This window comes from Carassius auratus, chromosome 18, assembly GCF_003368295.1.
Source record: "Carassius auratus strain Wakin chromosome 18, ASM336829v1, whole genome shotgun sequence".
NCBI lineage: Eukaryota > Metazoa > Chordata > Actinopteri > Cypriniformes > Cyprinidae > Carassius > Carassius auratus.
The window spans coordinates 16,313,049-16,334,516 of NC_039260.1; the positions used below are offsets into that span (position 1 = coordinate 16,313,049).

The 21,468-nt window shown below is 33.9% G+C and overlaps 1 protein-coding gene across 6 annotated transcripts in view; it reads right to left on the reverse strand.

Moving 5' to 3' along the window:
• The window catches only part of LOC113118545 (liprin-beta-2), a 37,175-nt gene extending 16,845 nt beyond the window's left edge, over nt 1-20,330 (reverse strand). The window contains exons 1-13 of one of the 6 annotated variants that reach the window (XM_026287796.1): nt 20,075-20,330; nt 13,455-13,541; nt 12,483-12,596; nt 10,121-10,228; nt 6,938-7,093; nt 3,885-3,977; nt 3,502-3,613; nt 2,667-2,699; nt 2,152-2,213; nt 1,694-1,769; nt 511-605; nt 336-403; nt 206-248 (exon numbers count right to left, since the gene is read on the reverse strand). In XM_026287796.1, the coding sequence (XP_026143581.1) occupies nt 206-248; nt 336-403; nt 511-605; nt 1,694-1,769; nt 2,152-2,213; nt 2,667-2,699; nt 3,502-3,613; nt 3,885-3,977; nt 6,938-7,093; nt 10,121-10,228; nt 12,483-12,596; nt 13,455-13,541; nt 20,075-20,122 (1,095 nt within the window). In that variant the 5' untranslated portion in view covers nt 20,123-20,330. The other 5 variants (XM_026287797.1, XM_026287798.1, XM_026287799.1 and 2 more) reach the window with 5 other exon arrangements.
• Between the last annotated feature and the right edge of the window lie 1,138 nt (nt 20,331-21,468).

A 21,468-nucleotide genomic window follows, 5' to 3' on the forward strand; every position in this document is an offset into this window, starting at 1 on the left:
GCTGCCAGTTTACCATTCACAGTCTAAAAAAGATGAACCTGAACCACTGAACCACTAGAAAGAACCACTAGAAAGAACCTTGGCATGTCAATATAATTTTTGGATTTTAATAGCTCAGTGTAAACCACACACACAACCATAAATAAATTATTCTCTATCAACATCTATCAGAGTTAAACAAATTAGACTGGTTGTTTGGTCAAACCTTTTGTGCTGGGCTGCCTTCAAAGTCTCCCATACCGATGGACCTGAGAAAAAAATAGCATTAATTTTTTATATGTGAAATGTATTCTACTGTTTGAAATTAGTAGAATGCAATGTGCAAACACTGTTACCTAGGATTTGCATCTTTCTGAGAAGAAACTGATGAAAACAGCAGAGGAGATGAGCTACTAAAGGTCAGCTTTATCAAAGACAAAACATAATAAATTCAGAAATGGTTCAGGAAATGTAAGTGTCAGCAGCCACTCATAATTATGAACCTACACACACACACACACACACACACACCTCAGCATGAGCTTTATGTGTTAAAGTCTTCATCTTTACAGTCCCGTTCTGATTACCATCTTCACTGCTTATTTGTGCTGATTTGTCTTCTGGGTCTGAGGAAGGCATAATTTACATATCATTAAGCTATACTCTAGTTAAAATACATTATTTCATAATAAGTATAGTTAATCCATATTAAAATATTTACTGACATATCACTCAAGACTTACTGATTAAGAAATTTTCCAACTTTATTCCGACTTTAATGTCACTATTGATGAAGATTTTATAAAAATTTAACAAATCAGTCTTTAATGAATTAAATGTAAAGTGTACATGAAGTATACTTGCAAACGTTCCACTTTAGCACAATCAAATATACTTCAGTATATCTTTAGTTGGACTTAGTTGGACTTAGTTAGTCCACACAAATCAAGTGCATTGATTAAAGTACAAAATTAGTAGTTTCGATCTAGTAGTCTTTCCCCCAGTATAACAGGCAAGGCTTAAGCTAGTCCCAGACTAAAATTGAAAAGTCTCAGCTGAAAATATCTTGGTCTGACATATCTTAAAATATGTCAGTGTCATTTTTCTGTGTCAGGATGCACACCTGTAAAGTTTTCTTCTAAGACATTTTTGTAAAACTTGCTTTAATATTTTAATTTAACTAAGGCCTATTTCTGGCTTAAGACGTTTGAGAAACCTGGTCATTAGTTATACCAGTTTAGTAAAATAAAAGTACAATTGCAGGGTATTTTTATTAAGTACAAAAATTATGAAAATATATTTGTAGTATACTTGGCATACAATAAATGTATTTCAAATACAGTACATTTTAGTATATTTATTTTTCACTAGGGTAGCAGTCTGGATTTCAATATTTAAAAACCTGAGCATAACTCCAAAAAAGTGTTGGCAAAATAATCATTTGGTTTTGTTTAATTTCATTGACATTTCCAAGAAACGATGCACTCTTCATTTAATTATTTCTACCCGATCAGCAAACGTTAATCATTTGACTTTGAATAAAAATGAGATTGTTAGGAAAAAAAAATGCAGTTATGCACATTTTTTAATGTATGATCATAGTGCCCTTTTTGTATTATAAATATATAATGGCAAATATCTATAAAATGGTTTTGATGAGTATATAACTTTTGACTTTCTGATAAAACAGGTAAAAAATATTTTAAGAATTTACCTTGAACTAAATTCATGATATAATTCATTTGTCTGAACTTGCTGAGGAGGAGAGTGAGTTCTTCTATTTGACGATCCTGAAGAAAAAAAAAAAACACAAGACAGTCTCTGCCACAGGTACTGTAAGTCTAAGTTTTTGGAACATGTATGGGGAAACTGGTTCTGGCTTCAATTCCACTGACATTCTACACACTTAAGTCCATAAACACAGGGCAGTGTGAGGAACAAAGGTTCCAGTGTGCTCAAAATTACTCTTGCTCACCCTGTGAACATGGTGAGGAGAGAGCTGAAACAGGGAGCTATAATTTGGAATTTCCAGGTTTATTTATTTATTCAGTCAGTCATATCGTTACGGTCACTAATAATAAATAAATAAATAAAACTGGAAATTCCAAATTCCATATTTTTTTTTCTTATATTTCAAGTTACAAAAAAAAAAAAAAAAAAAAAAAATCCTACCTTTTCATCATTTGCTTCAATAAGTGTTTCCATTCCTGTCTTCAGCCTTTGTAGCTCCTGATCTGTTGACAGACAAACAAACAAACAAACAAACAAAGAAAAAAGATAGAAAGAAATGAACAATTTGCACAAACTATATATTCAAGATCTCCAAGATTGTTTACAGTGTCTAGTAACTACAGTCTAGAATTAAATAGACCTCACAAATGTTTAGGATTTACTACCCTGAATATAATTAAAGTACAGAGACATGGAAAATAGGAATTTCACTGATCTTACTTTTCCAAGGAAAGCCAAGTGGAGCAATAAATGGTTATGACTTAATTTTAGAGTCACCAGTTCACAAGACACTTACAGAGGCGTGGCAGTTTATGTGGTCACATAAAACAATGAAACATGTGAGAACTTAAACAATCAAATGCAGAAATGGGTTTTATGTATGCAGATGAATTTTGCATTAATCTTTCTAGAATTGTATGTGAAGTTATATAATATAATAATATAAACAAGCTTACGTTTGGTGTTGAGTCTCCTTCTGTATATCCCCTCTAATTTTAAATGAATGGTAGTAAGGAAGAAAAAAAAAGTTAGCTACCACACCACACAGCATACACATATGGCAATTATTAAAAACTGCTGCCAACATTAGTGATTGATGGATATGTATTTTCCAAAGGCTAATGCTAAAATCTAAAGAGCAAGGGAGCTAATGACCAGGGTAATGCAGATACAATTTAAAAGCTAAGTGCACAATTTCATTGTCACTATTGTAACAGCACAAAAGGGAATTACAAGAATAATGACAATGTGCTGCTGAAATTAATGTGCCGTCAGTGTATGCACTATGTTTGATGAATAACTTACTTCTTGGCCATTAATAAAGTATGTTCTATAAAGTCTGCAACATCAGCCATACTTTTCAGAACCTCGCTCGGAAGCAGCAAGTCGCTTAGGTATGTTTTACCTACTGTTTTATGAATAGTGCATTTTTGGACATTCTACTCATACTGCTATTCATACATAGTACTGTATGTAATTAACAACATCTCGATGCAAAAACTGCATGCAAAACTAAATGCATATGTAATTCATACATTCCCTGAACTCTCTGGGAGACAAACAAATTAGTCGAACAAACAACTGATTTAAAAACAGCAGAACTACAACTACAGTCATGGGACAAATGATCTTAAATTGAGAAATGCCAGCCTATCACTAATTAACATGCATTAACATGCAGAACTAATTAGACACAGCTGTGAAAAATACAAATGGCTAAATTGCCTTTAACACTAGTATTGACTGCATCAGGGCAGACATTTAGATGGATTTTGAGAGAGAAAGCAGCACCTCTTTCTGCGCTGTCTACAGACACTGGAGCTCTGGAGAGCAGCTGAGCCTGTAGACTCTCTATCTCAGAGTTCTTACAGCTCAACAGCTGCTGTAAACTCATGATCTCTTCCTGAGAGAATAGAAACACATTATGATATAGCCAAAAATGTACAAATTAATTAATTAAAATGATTTGCATTAATAACAAGCCATAGTACACATACATGTTTAAAAGAGTATTAAATACATGTAATTATAAATAAAATAAAGCATTATAAAGAGCAGAAAAATTGCTACATTGACCACAGTTCACAACATGAGCTACATTGGAATATGTGAAAAACAACTTTGGGACAAAATGTGTTCCTTTGTGATTCACAATCACAGTTGTGTTGCAGTACCTGTGTCACCTTGAGTTTCTGCTCGTACTGCATCTTCTCCTGTTCCAGCTCGTCAACTCGATGCTTGAGCATATTGAGCTCCTGAAGCAGGTTCTGTGTAATAATACACACACCGATAATGAATAATGTTATATGGGAATAAATAATGTCCCCATATTAAAAAGAAATCTGCAAAATGATAGATATTGTGTACATTCCTGCAATACATCATGGATTACCATGGTCAATTTAGGCAGGGCTGTCCAATCCTGTTCTTGGAGATATACCTACCAGCACATGTATGTTCAGGTCTGTTTGGGTATTGTTCTAGATTTCCTTGTTCCTGTGTTTGACCCAATATTTTTTGTTTAAATTTTCCCACCACTGGTAAATTTATTTTATTTAAGATAACTGTAGTTCACAGATGTTTCTGCTTACCCTGATTAGTTATCTGTATATTTAAGTCCTGTGTTCAATTCAGTTGAGTTGTTTTAGTGTTCTATTTTGTTGTCCAGTTTCATGCATCCTGAGTTTTGTTTAATACATTTTAATATTATAGCAAATAGATCCTGCGTCAACTACTACTTTCACATACAGCTGTGATACTAGCAGATTTTAGGTCTGCGTTCCAGTTCACTTTTGTAATCCCTTCACTTGCTTTCTTCCCTTCATCTCGTTTACTTTGATATATAATAATAATAATAATTCTTTACATATATATAGCGCTTTTCTAGACTCTCAAAGCGCTTACATAGTCAGGGGGTATCTCCTCATCCACCACCAGTGTGCAGCATCCACCTGGATGATGCGACGGCAGCCATAGTGCGCCAGAATGCCCACCACACACCAGCTTACTGGTGGAGAGGAGACAGAGTGATGAAGCCAATCAGCAGATATGGGGATTGTTGGGAGGCCATGATGGTCAGAGGCCAACGGGCGAATTTGTTATTGATTACAGTGCATGACTGCCGACTACTGGCGGAACCCTTGGAATGGGCTGAATTGGAACCTCCTAAGCCTATGATAACTTAGAATATGCTATGGGGTTGGTTTATTGTTTACATTTTTCCCCTTATGAATTACTTTGGTGCAGCATTCTATATGTATATAGGTATGCTTTGACTCTTATAAATGTACAAAAATAAAAATAAAATAATTTATATATAATAGATTTGTTTAGGGTGGGAATAATATCTGCAATGGCCCATAGCCATGTTGCATTGTGGTCTATAGAGAGGCCTGAAGTGCGCATATGAAGCAGATTTGCCATATGTCCATGTAAAAACTCCCCTCGTCCACAAGACAAAGTGGATCGCACTTCAAAATGGTGGCGGGGATTCCGCCACAGGGTAAGTGCTTAGGGAAGTTTGTGAGTGAGTGTCTAAAAGTGAATTGGAAGCCTAGGTCCAACCCTACACCAACACACCGGTCTTAATCAGATGGTTCAGGTGTATTTAATTAAAGTAGAGTAGGAGCAGAATTTGCAGGAGTGTGGATCTCCATGAACAGGACTGGGCACCCTTCTGTTAAACTGTTAAACAATAGAAAGGGTTATATGTATAACCCAGAAAAGAGACATATAATAGGTTCTGGAAGTAAAAGTCACATTCAAATCTTCATTAAATAAATAAATAAATAAACAAATAAACTTAATTGCAAGACCTTCCCAGAACTTCTTACACGGTATGCTACAATATACCAATATGCAGTAAAGCTTGTATGCAATAGTACACTTTATATTAATATAAAGTATATATTCATTTAAAATTAGTAGTTTAATAGCCAAATTATAGCTGTACAATTGCATTAACCAAAATTCTACAAAGAGCTTGCTCAATTAGAAAATAAACTTTTAAGATGACAATGGGAAATGCATCTAGATGTCAGGCTATCTAGATGATGTTAGCTAGTGACTGTATATATGATAAGGGATTTTGTAGTGCTAGAACATAAAACGCATCAATAAGTTGCCTGAAAAGTAAATGCATTTAAAAAAACAAGAGGACTAATTCCATTACACAGTTTATACTTGATCACAGTAAGGTGTTTGCAAAAAAAAAAAAAAAAAAAATAACAAAATAGCTGAAAAACAGTTCATTTACATTTTTTTTGTACAAAATATTGAAATAGTTAAACATTATTTTAAAATAAAAAAAAATAATAATAATTCCAGAACCAAAGCTTAGTAAATGTGGGTGGTCATTGAGGAGCTCTATTAGAAATCATTCTAAAAAAAGATTATTGATCAATAACAATGAATAATTATAGAATGATGACATCCATTTTATACAAAACAATTTTAACTCTTACACTTTATTTTGATTGCCCATGTCGTCAGAATTTACAAAATATAAGTAACTTTGCAATTACATGTCCACTAACTCTCTTTAGAGTATTAGACTATTAGGTTAAGGTTAGGGTTAGTAGAATAAGTTGATATGTGAGCCTGGACCACAAAACCAGTCTTAAGGCATTGGAGTATATTTGTAGCAATAGCCAACAATTAATTTTATTGGTCAAAATTATAGATTTTTCATTTATGCCAAAAATCAATAGGATCAATAAGTAAAGATCATGATCCATGAAGATATTTTGTAAATGTACTGTCCTAACAAACCACACATTAGCAGAAAGCTTACTTATTCAGATTTCAGATGATGTATAAATCTCAATTTTGGAAAATGTACCCTTAAGTCTGGTCTTGTGGTACAGTCACTTACATACTTGCAAAGTTAATTACAGTTAGCATAATGCTTGGTGAGGGACCATCAAAAACATTTGTTAGCAAATAATTAGCAGACTGTCTGCTAATACCCTTTTTGACTGGTAGTTGACATGAAGTTGCAAAGTTACTTATAGTCAGAGGAATATCTAAAATGGACTGTCTAAATAAAGTGTTACCAAACTTGGACACCAATTCAAAAACACAAACATGTTTTATTTTATTTTATTATTATTTTTTTTTTTTTTGCAAATTACAGACTATGCCTTTAAACCTGTCAGATCAAAGTGTTGCCTGCAATTTTTATTCTACAGTTCTACAGTGTTTAAATGTGTCCAGGTCTCAGACCCACCGCTGGCTTTGACTCAGTCAGAGAGGCATGTGCTGGCTCACTGCCACAACTTTCCCCTGGGACCATCTCGGCTGGTTTCTCTTGGATCTTACTAGAGATCTCCTGCCGAATCCTACACATCTGCTCCTGAAGCTCGCTAATCAGATTCACTACACTCTGTCAGAAAGGAATAGCAATAGGGAAGAACGGATAAAAGAAGGTAAGATAAAGTGGAAAGAATGGATTATGGGACGCAGACATGCAGTGATTTCCTCCTGTCTGTGTTCTTTGGGTTGCTCCAATAATTAGATTATTAAATCACATTTCTCCTTTGTGATTTCTAACCTCTGATATATCCTTTCCTCTTGTGATTTTTTCTTCCCAACCATTATCAGTCATGCATGGTAACATAATGTAATATGTATAATAGTTATCAGTCAGTGTCATTACACATAAACACAGTTTAGTACCACAAAAAAGCAACAGATTCATAGTTTAAATATAAGCGTTACATATTTTGCCGAATTGAACTTTTACATAAAGTCACTGGAAGTTGTTTCTCTGGACTGATTGTCTGCATAAGGTGTCAATTTATTACATCATCCAATTATGTACATTATGGGTACAAATTAGTGATTGGAAAGGTTAACCTGCATGTTTTTGTGTTAGATTAACTCTTCAAACAATCGAAGAAACTCAAACATACCAGTTTGAAAGAATATAAAAATGTTACATAAATGTTTCGAAATGTCCCATTAAAAACCAAAATGAACACTTTAGTTTAGGGACTAATTCTCACTATTAACTAGTTGCTTAATAGCATGCAGCATACTAGCATACTGGCTGCTTAATAGTATTTATAAAGCACATACTGTATTAATGCCTTATTCTGCATTACCATATTTTCGCTCCATTAATCATACTCTAACCTGAACTTAACAACTACCTTGCTAACTATTAATTAGAAACAAATTAAGAGTTTATTGAGGCAAAGGTCATAGTTCTGTAGTTACTTAAGAGTGAAAACCTGTGCTATGTCATTTTATACACTATAAATGTAGTATTTTTAGTTAGTTAGTTAGTTTGTTTGTTTTAACAAGGTGAGTACTCAATAACAAAAACTAAAAGTTATGCATAATCTTGAGAGCATGCTATTTCTTACAAATTAGTGTTTCTTTCATTCTGCTTTTCCAGGACATTCTGTTGGTTTAATACAATGGAACATATCAAGATAATTCGTAAACATCACTCAACAGCTCATTTAATTGCCTTTTAAACAAACCGCAATGAGAAAACATGCTGTCTGATCCTATCAGCCTGGGCTTTCTGAAATATTATTTTACACAAGTAAATATCTCAATGACCTATTTCACACAAGCCAAGGTCTCAAATATAAGAGCTTTTGTTAAAGAGCCAAGTAACTAAATTAGTTTTCCAGGATATACTGTATGGGTAATCATGATTTGAACTCAAACCAGTTTCCAATGTGGTGTTTGAAATAACTTTATCGTCTGGGTACTGATCTTTAAAAACATATCAAGTTAACTCACAATTTAATGCATAAAGCTGTCATTAGCTAAGGAACTTGGCTTTCCTGTGTGAACCATAAAGGCTCAACCTATAATAACTACTTAAATTTTAGTATGTCAGCCACCAAATGTTGTGACAAAAATAACTGTAACTTTCAAAAGCAAAGACAGCCATGAAGTTTATAAAAAATAAAAATAAAAATCTAAAAATATATATAAATAATAATAATAATAATAATAATAATAATAATAATAATAATAATAATAATAATAATAATCTGTCAAACACAAACTCCAGTAGCATTTTTTACAGCAAAGGAGCCTGTGTTCTAATAAAAGTAAAAAAAAAAAAAAAACATGCACTGTGTCCAGCACGTGGATGAAAGAACTTTCATGTGAGATGCCATGTGACACCAACAGCATGGTAAACTAGATGGCAAACTGGCCTATCTATAGCAGGTAGAAAGACAGGACCTTGTGAGGGAGGGTAGAGAGAGTGAGAGAGAGAGGGGGAGAATGGAATGCCACTGGAATGCTCACGGGTGGATTGGTGCCATTCTTTAACTGTGTGAAGCCCAGCAGTTGTTAGACATCACGCTGAGGTCATTCTTAACACTCTATCCCTGCTAAAAACACTCTGGCTGTTTGTCATTTAGACTAGACTGCTCAAGACCATTAAACTGAAATTTGTTCTGTTTGTATTGCATGAGGCCTGTAATGGTTAAATGAAAGGTTCGCAGCCACACAAACACACACAGCGTATGCCAGCACATCGTAATGTCAGAGGAAAGGTATGTTTTAGATCAACCAGTTCTGTCCCACAGTAGTTACTCTGAACATAGTAATTACATGAAAATAGAACACTGCAAATTAAAAGACACAAATTATTTGATGTAAGTCATAACAGCAGCTTTGAATAATAATAATAATAATAATAATAATAATAATAATAATAATAATAATAATAATAATAATAATAATAACAACAATAATAATAATAATAATAATAATAATAATAATAATGAACCACATAATAGTTTACAAGACTTTAAGAGGCAATACTTTGTTTACAAAACATATATATTTTTTTTTATTTTTTTATTTTTTTGCCACATTTGAGATTATTGGTCAAAAACTGAGCGTACCTAGTTCACTAACAATTTTTGTTTTGTTTTGTTGTTGTTGTTGTCCTTATTGTTTATGCATGTGAACTTAGGTTACATAATTTAATTTCAACAATTTTGAATACATATCAGTGCCACCATGCTCCAGATCTGTGGTAAAAGTGTATTTGTGCAATTCACAAAGTTCTACGATATATATATATATATATAACTTTTATATATATATATATATATATATATATATATATATATATATACATAGTCTAACTTATATATATATATATATATATATATATATATATATATATATATATATATATATATATATATATATATATATATATACATAGTCTAACTTATATATATATATATATATATATATATATATATATATATATATATATATATATATATATATATATATATATATATATATATATAGGTTGTAGCCTAAATAAGTTAGACTATGTTCTTCAATCTGCATCTCTTAATCAACTTTGGGTGCAATCAGAATCTGTTGAGTTTTATCTTAGATGTTCTAAGAGTTTTACCTCAGCTTTATGTTTCTCTTCCATCGTCCCCAGCTTCAGTTTTAGACAGGACACTTCCTCCATCAACCCCAGCTTCTGTGATTCTAGAGAACTCCTGTTCAGAAGCTCCTATGAGAGTCCACACACAAATGTAAACACGCACACAACAAATGAAGGAAACTAAGGGACTGCACTCTTAAGGAGGCACAAAGTCCGTTCAAAATCTCTGTACTTTGCTGTCCCACAATGGCTAAATATACACAGGTTATGATGGCTATATTTACCCACTTCTCTCGCAGGGACTGACACATGAGAGAGAGCATGAGACAGATCTTGAAATTTGTTATTGTGGTGGGAAGAGTGTATTACATATAATTATAGTAAACAGAATAGGTGTTGAAAAAAAAAAACACAGAATCAAAGATAAAACTAAATAATAATGTAAAAATTCATAAATAAATAAAGCAATGTAGTCTGAGAAATGCAGCTTATCATCAATCACAACTTGCAGGTTTGTAGTTGTTTTTGTTTTTGAGTTATGGTTGATTAGCCTGACTGGATGGTGAAATTTTGATAAAGTGATAGGTTTGTTGAAACCACAATCAGTTCTGTCTTAGCAAGGATGAGTTGAAGGTGATGGTCTATCATCCAACAAGAGATGTCTGTTAGACAAGCAGAGATGCGATCAGCTATTGTCAGATCATCAGGATGGAGTTGAGTGTCATCAGTGTGACCAGATTAAGTGTGTTTAAGACTTGTACGCCTATGTAGGCTATTTATACCTATTCCCTTCCTATGGAGGAGGTTTGTTGCGGGCTAGCCTCCTTTGCTTGGTTCACCACGCAGGTGCTGTGGGGCGTGGTTGGAATTAAGAAGGAGATAAAAGTAGCGTGCGGGGTTGATGAGTTTTTGTTGGCCTGGTTATTGCATTTTAACCATACCATTTGTGATAATAAACTGATATTTTCTTGTATACCAGTCCTTTTCTCACTTTCTTTGAATCCTTTAAGATACCTGTGAAGGGAACTAGGTAATGTTAATAAAGTATAGTTTCATAATGTTACATCAGCATAGCAGTGATATGAAAACCCATGTTTCTGAATGAAGTGATGCCATGTAGATGGAAAAGAGAAGTAGTCCAAGAACTGAGCCCTGAGTCACCCGGTAGCTAGATGTTGCGACTTGGATACCTTACCTCTCAAAGAAAATAAATTCTTAAATTTCACACTACAGAAGCCCCCCCAAAAAAACACTTCAAAATGTCAGTAGCTTGTGCTGAAGAGCTTTACGTGAGCTCCAAGTATTTCCAAGACAGCATATGGAAAATATTAGTCCCATGTCACTGGAATAGGATTTGCCTTTGAAGGCCTAAACCTCAGTGACCACAGACACATGCCCTGAAAAGCTTCCCATCTGAAGACTGGAGATTTAATCAACCAAAGAGCTTTCAAAGCAAAGGCAAGTTAAATAGAAATATGCAATTAGTTTTTGAGGAAAATTAGATTTACCAGCAGTGGAATGTGAATTTTGTCCTTGAAAAATGGAATGATAAGTACAGGTGTCTTACCATGTCTTGGAAGATTTTATCTTCATAAATGGTCCTAATTTTTCTAGCAGGTCTACTATAACATCAAAGCTTCAAGACCACTTCACTTTCTTTCACTTAGTTTCATACACCACTTTTTATTTTATTTTTTAATGGACACATCCTTGTCTGGAATACAACCACTACTTCAATATTTGAGTTGTCAAGGTAATGTGATGACCGATCACCTGGAAAACCAACAAAGAATTGCCACACAGATGCCAAAGTTACTTTTCAAGTGCATCAGGTGGAGTTTTTTTTTTGTTTTGTTTTTTGTTGATGTGAGCTGTTTCCATAGAGTATAGCTATTAGATTCATTTAAAATAATAGCCGTTTAAAGTCTTAAACCAGAGGAACCCGATTTTTTTATTTTCTGAATCACAAATGTACAAATCTCTACAGTATTCAGATCTATAGTGACAAGTGACAAGTCAACTATGAAACCTACTCCCTTCAGAAACCCAAACTCTTTAATGCATTACAGCTCATTTACACACCCATTGAGCATATTAAAAATCCTGGCCTTTCCCAATCAGTGTGAAGCAATGTATGCTGGATAAAAAGCAGATGACAAATTATGTAATTTTGTAAATATTTTAGTGCTCTTTAAATTTTGCGCAACACATATCAGCATAGGTTGCTTTTTGAATCTGAAACACAGTCTAATCTATACTTTGCAAAGAAGATGGATTTACAATAACTCTGCAGTGTTTGAATAAATTCTAAAACAAATATGAAAATGAAAATAATTTCAAGGTTTTTTTTTTTTTTTTTTTTTTTTAGAAACATTACTATTACCTGTTGAAGCATCTCCTCAGTGGAGTTGAGCTTGTGCTGATATTCCCCAAGAGAATTCTCCAGGTCTCTGATCTTCTCTCCCTGAGCCTCCACTTGATCTGTCAACACACTCACCTGAGGAACAGGTTTAAATTAAGTTTAATTTGAGGTACACCATCTTTGTCCATTGTCCTTCTAAATGTGCTCACTGGTCTGAGAGTAAATTATAAACTACTGACAGTCTAATCACACTTATTATTATATTCTGAATTAGACTAAATGTACATATACTAGTGTTGTCAAACAATTAATGTTAACAATCGTGATTAAATGCATCCAATATATATATATATATATATATATATATATATATATATATATATATATATATATATATATATATATATATATATTCATTTTTTTTTTACATAAGAATATAAATATACAAATGTAAATATTTTCTAAATATATACTGTATGTGTGTCTGTGTGTGTGTGTGTGTGTGTATTTATATATACATGATAAATATACACAGTACATATACATACGTTATGTACACAAAAACTTTTATTTTGGATGTAGTTAATCACGATTAATCATTTGACAGCACTAACATACACATAATCATTAAGTTATTCAGAGTTTCAAACAAATTAAAGGAATATTCTCATCAATTCATCAAGTCGATCAGGAAGCACCCACGTGTACTTACTGTCAAAAAGCCAACAAGCCAGAACAGGACTAATCCGTAAAGCCCTGTCTGTTCCCGTGAAACACCACAATTGTACTGGTTTGGCTAGAAACACTTTATGGTTTTCTTCAATTATTTTAAGCTATAACTGAAAGGTTTTCACAAAAGTTCCTCATAAAACAGACATTTATTAAACTATTGTTACATTTTGTTTGCTGTCAATGTTATTCCTTTTCAAACATAACTACATGAATATCATAAAACACTGATGTTTAAACTATTTAATGAACAAATTGTTTTACCTGTAACACAAGAGACTCTTTATCTCCTTCTAGACGAGACAGTCGCTCCTGGTAGCTCTCACCATTGCCTGAGCCTTGCACATTGACCTGTGGTTCAAAGGTAGTTAGAGTTATGTTTACAATCAACAGAGAAGAAAATGAAACACTATAAATCATGAAACATAACACAGTAACCAGCTGATGATAGTTTCTCAATAGCCTGTATGATTCTATTTCTATTGAATATGTCACAGCTCTTTGGCAAACTTTTACTATACCCAGCCAAAGTAGGGTTTTAGAGAGGAATTTCTTAAGAGGTTTATTTTGATAATAAGGTTTTAGTACACAATCTCCATGCATTAAAGCTCAAGGACTCTGTGGAATATGTCAGTGATGTAAAAAATATTGAATTTACAAACAAGATTTGCATCTGAATACCTGCTCTATAAAACAATGTTAGAGTCTGAGAAAACTTAATTGTTTTGATGTTTAATCAAATGTTGTACACGTTCACAGGCATATACAAATGTTTTTAACACAATGTGTGTGTGCATTTTGTGGGTATAAAGACGAAGCAGCATTTTATATATATATATATCAAACTCTTGGTCTTAGACTTTGAAATGCTTTTCCCCAGCCTTTAATGCAGCCAATTCCAACTGTTGCTTGTTTTGGGGAGTTTCTGTCTTTAGTCTCCTCTTCAGCTGGTGAAATTAATGTTCAATCAGATTTAAATCTGGAGATTGATTTGGGCAATCTCAGACTTAACATTTCTTTGTTCTGATAAAGTCCTCGACTGTACTAGCAGTGTGTTTTGGGTCATTGTCCTGATCCAATATGAAGTGCTTTCTAATGAGTTTGGTGGAATTTTCTTGAATATTGGCAGCCGAGATGATTTTGTACCCTTGCAAATTCATTCTGCTACTGCCATCATACATTAAGTCATCATTAAAATTAAGAGGTCCTGTTCTAGAGACAGCCATGCATGTCCATGCCATGACACCACCTCCACCAAGTTTTACAGATGAATCATCTTTAGTTCCCTTTTTTCTTCACACTTTTGCTTTCCAATCACTTAGACAAAGGTTTAATCTTTGTCTCATTGGTCCACCAACTCAAAGTTTCAAAACTCTACTGGCTCACATTTGTGAAGAATCTTGCCTTTCTATTTTTGGTGCTAATCAGAGGTTTGCATCTTGTGTAGCCTCTGTAATTCTGTGTCATATTCTCCTGCGGACTGCAGATTGACACAGCATCACTTCAGCTTTCTGGAGGTTGTTGATGATTTTACAGACATGTATTTTAGGGTTCATTTTCACAGTTTTTATGATTTGTCTGTCATCAAATACTGTTGTTTTTCTCAGATGATCAGGTCATCGTTGGTTGCTGATGTCACCGGAAGTTTCCAAACTCCTAATTTCTCCATACCCTTTGTTTTTCCTATAGTCCTAATTGACTTCCTCTTTTCTTTTAGCATTCAAACTGATAATACACACGGTTCAAATGGTTCGAATGCTTCTGAATATTTCCGAATCAAATCTGAGCTTTTTTTTTTTTTTCACGAATGGCACGTGTGAGTGCTAGAGATTCGTCAGACTTCATTGCACAGAATTTGCACTGTGAGCTATGTGGACATATCTTGACAGTGTGTGCTTCCACACACTGTGTTTTACTTTAGATATGATTTTTTGGCTTGCTTCCACTGAGCGGTAAGGTTTGGTACAGTACAGTACGGTACGCGATTATTTATTTTTCCACTGTCAGAAGTTGTGAATGGTACCATAAAAGCTAACCATACCATACCACTTTTTGATACCCTTCCTTTGGGGTACCGCACAACAAAAGGTACCAGAAGGGTGGAGCTAAACTCACTGCAGAACGTTGATTGGTTGACTAGAATCATCACTTTTGCGTGATACAAGGGGATAAAGCTTCTCCTTCACTATTTCTGCTTTGCTGTCCATGAATGTTGGGCTTATTTACATTAGAGTGCACAAACAAAAACTATATCCATGTAATTTATAACTGTATATTTTCAGACATACAAAAGCAGTGTCTCAATTTGCGTTCTTGTCTGTTCTTGTGGACTTGTGAAACATCATTGCCCAAACATGCATACTTTTCTAAATATAACTGTTATTGAATTTAAATATGTCATGAAATGTAATTTTAAGAGTTTTTCAGGTGAGAATACAATTGTTTAAAACTCAAATCTGCTGTATATTTATAAAGATAGCACCTATTTGAAAAATTGCTCTGCTGATTTTGGAGCTCCAGGCGATTACCAGGCACTCAGTGATTATGTATCCGCCAAGAGCAGCCTTAGCAAGGCTAGTCCTTCTGACATTTGCTGCTGGCTCTAATGTCTCTGTAGTGATTAAACATGAGATACAATTAATTTTGGGTTGGCTTTATTAAAAAGACATTCTAGGTCTCATGAATCTATTATTTGTTCCTGGTCATATCGTTTTGCCTGAGCTCAAAGTTATCTTTATGTTTATATATTTGATTTGAACTTTACAATAGTACAGCGCTGCAGAATATTTTATACTGAACTGTTTGCTTTTGTCTTTATTTCCTCTTATATAAGGCCACTTATACTTTGTACTATACTTTTATAATGGCAATTTTTGTTCATTAAAAATTTCATTTAACAAAAAGAGGCAAAGTAATGCTTATTGTTGATGTTTATCATTGATCACTACTTCCCGGCATACACTACACATACCAAGTAAGGGTACTACTGGCAGTGGAAATACAACAAGCCTGATCAGGGTTACCCGAAAAGAAACGTATCTTGCATCTTAGACTTTCATATGAAATCAATGTAAATACAGTCAGTTATGTTTTCAGAGCAGGACAGCACATCTGATATATTTAAATAGATTTTTGCATTAATGTAAATGCAGCCTGTTAAAGCTGCTACTGTCTATGATCTCATTAATAATAATCAAATGGCAATAATACTGAAAAAAAAGAAAAAAGAAAAGAAAAGACATGCAGTAATATGGAATACTGAGAATGTGACGCATCGTGATACTGAGTTGATAATGATAATCATAACTGAACTGAATCATGAAAACAAGTGAATATTTACACCCCTACTTTTTAAGATGGCAGTACTGACATACAGAGATTTCAACTAAAAACTAAAAGCATAGAAACTGCAATTTTGTTAAAATTTAAAGTTGTTAAGATGTATTTGCGATGAAGAAGAATTAATTAAAAAGCTGTTTACATAAAGGTGGCACAAGTTTTATTTATATTGAACCTGGAAGTCCACATCCCTGCATAATTTACCTTTATTCCTTATAATTCTAGCCTGTCTGCAATGTCCTGGTTATCCTTAAAAGCCTCTTGGGTTACAAATGTAACCTTGGTTCCCTAAAAATGGGAACGAGACACTGCATCTTTCCATGACAACCCTACAAGTGCGTCCAAGAGTATAAGATGGTGCATGAATGTACATCATCAATTTATTTATCTAAAAAAAACATTGCTGGCAGGCCTGAAGCATGGCATTCCCTCCTCGTGGGCCAACTGCTAGACACCACCTATCGGGAATACTGGCCCAGAGAGAACTTTTTTCAAACATTTCATCTAAAAAAAACTGTGCCCATATGGAACCACAGTGGATCTACAGGTTTACTGCCTAAACACAATGGGGAAACCACATTCACCAGGTCATTGTATGCAAGAATGGAAAAGCTCACTTGCAAACATCCATGCCTTATTTGGCCATATCCATCTCGATATTGCCAGCAAGAGATGCCTCTCCGGGATTCTCAAATGGGAGACAGAACCAAAGAGAGACATACCTCTCTCGATTTCCTCTGTCAACTTGACCTGCAGCCCCTACAAGATGATACTATGCAGTCATATGCTATGTCTCGGCCATAAAGGGTCCAAAGCCAGAAACAAATGCTAACTTCAAATGGGAGCTTCTTCATCAGCTCTCTCAATTATTGAACATGAATGCTATCTCATCAAAGCAAATAACAGGTGTCAGATATCTATGACATGGAGAACACACTTCCTATAATGGTTGGTTGAGAGTTCCACAATAATCATACACTGCTACGTAACAAAATACAAAAAAGCTGATGGCATACTTTACAGGCTATAGGGCTGGGCAAAATACAAAATAAAAATATTCACAAAATAATGTTCAATATCAATCAGTATCAGTAATTATTGAAAAATTATAATAACCTTTTTTAAACAAAGACCAGTATGTGTATATACAAAGACCAGTATGTGTATAAAAGAGCTAGAAACCTTGGAGTTGTAATATATAAATATAATAAGCTGAATTTCTCCGGTCCTGCAGATTGGCTTTATATAAGGCCCTTTCTTTCAGAACATACAACACAACTCCTTGTTCAAGCTCTTGTTCTCTACAATTAATCCGTAATACAGCTGGAAGATGAATATTTAATTAGCCGAAAAAACACACGTCACACATCTTTTCATCAATTTGCACTGGCTACCAGTTTTTTTCCTAAAAAAACCCCACTAGGTCTGCACCCCTTTACCTAAATTCATGACTTCGGAATTATTTACACGTTTGAAGCTTGCGTTCTGTAAGTGAACAATGCATTATTGTGCCACTTTAAAGAAGCACAAAATCAAACTTACTAAACTCACTTAGACTAAACTTAAACTAAAAACACATATTTTCCATCTTAATTTGTCCCTCTAACTCTAGCAATTTCTATTGTATTGTAATTATACTTTATCTGTTTATCTTTATATATATATATATATATATATATATATATATATATATATATATATATATATATATATATATATATATTTTTTTTTTTTTTTTTTTTTTTTTTATATCTACTTGTTTTTCTTTGTGTGTGTTAGTCTGTGTGTATATTTGCTTCTATTGTCCTCATTTGTAAGTTGTTCTGGATAAAAGTGTCTGCTAAATGACTAAATGTAAATGTTAATATGAGACACAGTGGAATGGAATAATGCTGCATTCATGCTACTGTATCTTGCAATTACCGTAATTCCGAAATGACGTGACGTTTTACTCAGTGCTGCCCATGTTCTCAGACTCAGAGGTAGCACCTAAGTAGTACCTAAATTAATATGGCGGCAGTAAGGTGGTACAGCTGTATCTGGTCCAACTCTCAAAATATTCCGATCTTACAATTTGTAATTACGAGTTCAGGAGCACTTGATGGCTTTGGTGTTGATAGTGTTTCCATAGAAAACAATAATTCTGCTCCGAGTAGAATCTCACGTCATCTCAGAATTAAGGATGGCATGGCATGAACACAGCATAATTCCCCCACAATTGATTGAGATTTTTTTTCTAAAAGTTGAATCTGTTTTAACTTTATATGGCTATCTTTACATCTCCTGTGCGAGATACGGATGCAAAAGTCATATTTGTCAGTCTCAAAAATGCACAGAACATGTTCTATGTGAATGGCTTGGTTTCCATTTAAACCTAACCAAACTTTTTGAATGAAAAATGCAGCAGTGGCGCATCTCATAGGTTCAACTTGATAGGCTAACAAAAACAATAAAATGCAACAATGATATTTATATAATTACCTCGTCTTGTGCTTCACTGATAGGTCTTCCTTTTTTATTCACAATCTCAACGCAGGCATGCACAACACTCATTTGAATATGTTTGTGTCTTGTAATGTCACATCTTTTTGGTGGTCTGCTTGTCGCTCAAAGCACGCACCTATATCAAGCACTATACCAAATATTTTGTTTATCCTTATCGATGGAGGTGTACCATCCATAAATACGATAACTTTTTATCACCCATCCTTAGCAGGTTACCACTTATACTCTTGTTGTGTTTATACGCAAGCTTCAGAAACCAGCCATGATTAGGGCATTCTCCTTATAGTGTCTCATTAGATTTAGTGAAGAAGTTCCCATTTCAAAGGGAACCATGTTAAATGAACTTCTGTCTACGAAACAATTGACTACAACTGATATCACACTATCACATGTGCTGTTAAACAGAATATACACATCTGTAACTACATGAGACATTTTATATATTTGTAAATTTCATGGCATCTTACCATACAACAGATGCTTTAGGATAACCCCACAGAATGCTGCAGAGCATCTTATGAAAAGCAGGTTGCGTACTTAAAAAAAAATAAAGTAATCAATTTGTCCTCATACAGAATATGGCACTCATAAGGCAGCAAAAACCTTTAATGCCATTAACACATATTGAATATCACCTGCATTTCACAATAGGTATTATTGAACAGATTCACCAAGAATTAACTGCACCCACAGATTCAGTTGACTACCACAATGTGGTATAATTTAATAGGACTGTGAACTTGTACACTACACATCTGGATACACAATAGGTATACTAAATTTATTGTGTATACTAAATTTATATCTAATAGAAGTACTTCTGCCATAACCAACAATTAAATAGACCATGAAAATGCTTTTGCATGTACCTTTTTGCATCTCACATGGTGCTTAACCCATTAATCCTACAAAACATCCACTCATGAAAAAATTATTAAGTTGTTTTTTTTAAGTATTTCAAATGCAATATTAAGCATTTAGATGAACATGAATGGCAAAAAAAAAAAAAAGCCCAGTGAAAAAGAAAAGGTCATGCTTACCTTCTTAAGCCATGCAAAATGTTTGTAAAAATCAACGTCCCATTCCATTTTGCAGGGCCATTATAGTATCCTTAAGTCTCATAGCATTATAACTTTCTCAGATATGCCTCTTTCTTTCTTTTCACCCTTCATGTAAAAGCTGTAGGTTCTTTCTCTTCTTCTTTGTCTTTACTCTAAGTTTAGCCTTTGGTTTAGGTTCCTAAGCATCTGGTTTGGAGAAGCGGTCTGTAATATCAGGCTTCACTCCTGCCAGCTGCCCTCGGCTTCTTTTTACTTTTTCCCTCCTCCCTTTTCTCCTTTACTCTCATCCTCCGCGTTTTTTTTTTTTTTTTTCATTTGCCAAACGATTTTTTCTTCTTGTTTCAAAACTTTTACCTCCTCCTCAGACTCAACACTCATACATGTTGCCAGATTGTGGGCATGGAAGAGGATCCTTCACTGACAATGGAAGGTGACAATATTTCATTTGAACATGCCTCTGATTTTTAGATTGAAGCAGATTCTTTTTAGGATATAATCTAATAAAGACCAAAACAAAAACAAACAATCTGACATGAGTGCATATTCAAAACAGAATAACTGTCAGTAGTTAAAACTGGCTTTCTCTCTCTCTCTCTCTCTCTCTCTCTCTCTCTCTCTCTCTGAAAAGCAAGTATGTTAACTTATCATGTTTCTTAAACATCTGGTTGAAAATATGCTTTAGTACTATCTATTATTTTCATATGACACCTTTTAAGCTCAACTGTGGTTTTGCTTTTTCATTTTTTTCTTCTACACACTGGTGAAATAAACCTTACTCAAAGTGATCCAGGCTAAAACAACAACTCATCACTGGCATATTCTAGACTGAAGAACCTCAAATGAAGGAATGTTAAGTGATGCAAATAGCAAAGCATGTCAGTGGTGTCATTCTAATTATCAGAATGGTGCTCGGCCAAATAAATTATCCACCTTCAAAAAAATAAAAATAAAAAATGGGCAATTTTGGCCTTTTGTAAACTTTATGGGTATTTATTTTGGTCTCATTTGCTTCCAGCTATGTTTAGCTGTACAAATCTACTTGTTTTGTTGCGTGAAACTGGAAATTGGTGTGTCTTACTATATTATTTTAGTGTATTATCTTAATTATGAACACACTGGTTTGTTATCAAAACAGATTTGCCGTTTACAGCATGTTGTTATTTTTCTGGTCATTTCTCTATAGCGGACGTTGAACTGGAAGTCTTGCCAATAGGCTTACATTCCACATTGTTCCACAGAACAAACGGTAACACTTTATTTTGATAGTCCACTTTAGACATTCTACTAGCAGTAAGTAACTTTGCAACTACATGTCAACTAGTAGTTAGTAGAGTATTAGTAGACTGTCTGCTTAATATCTTCTAACACTTTCT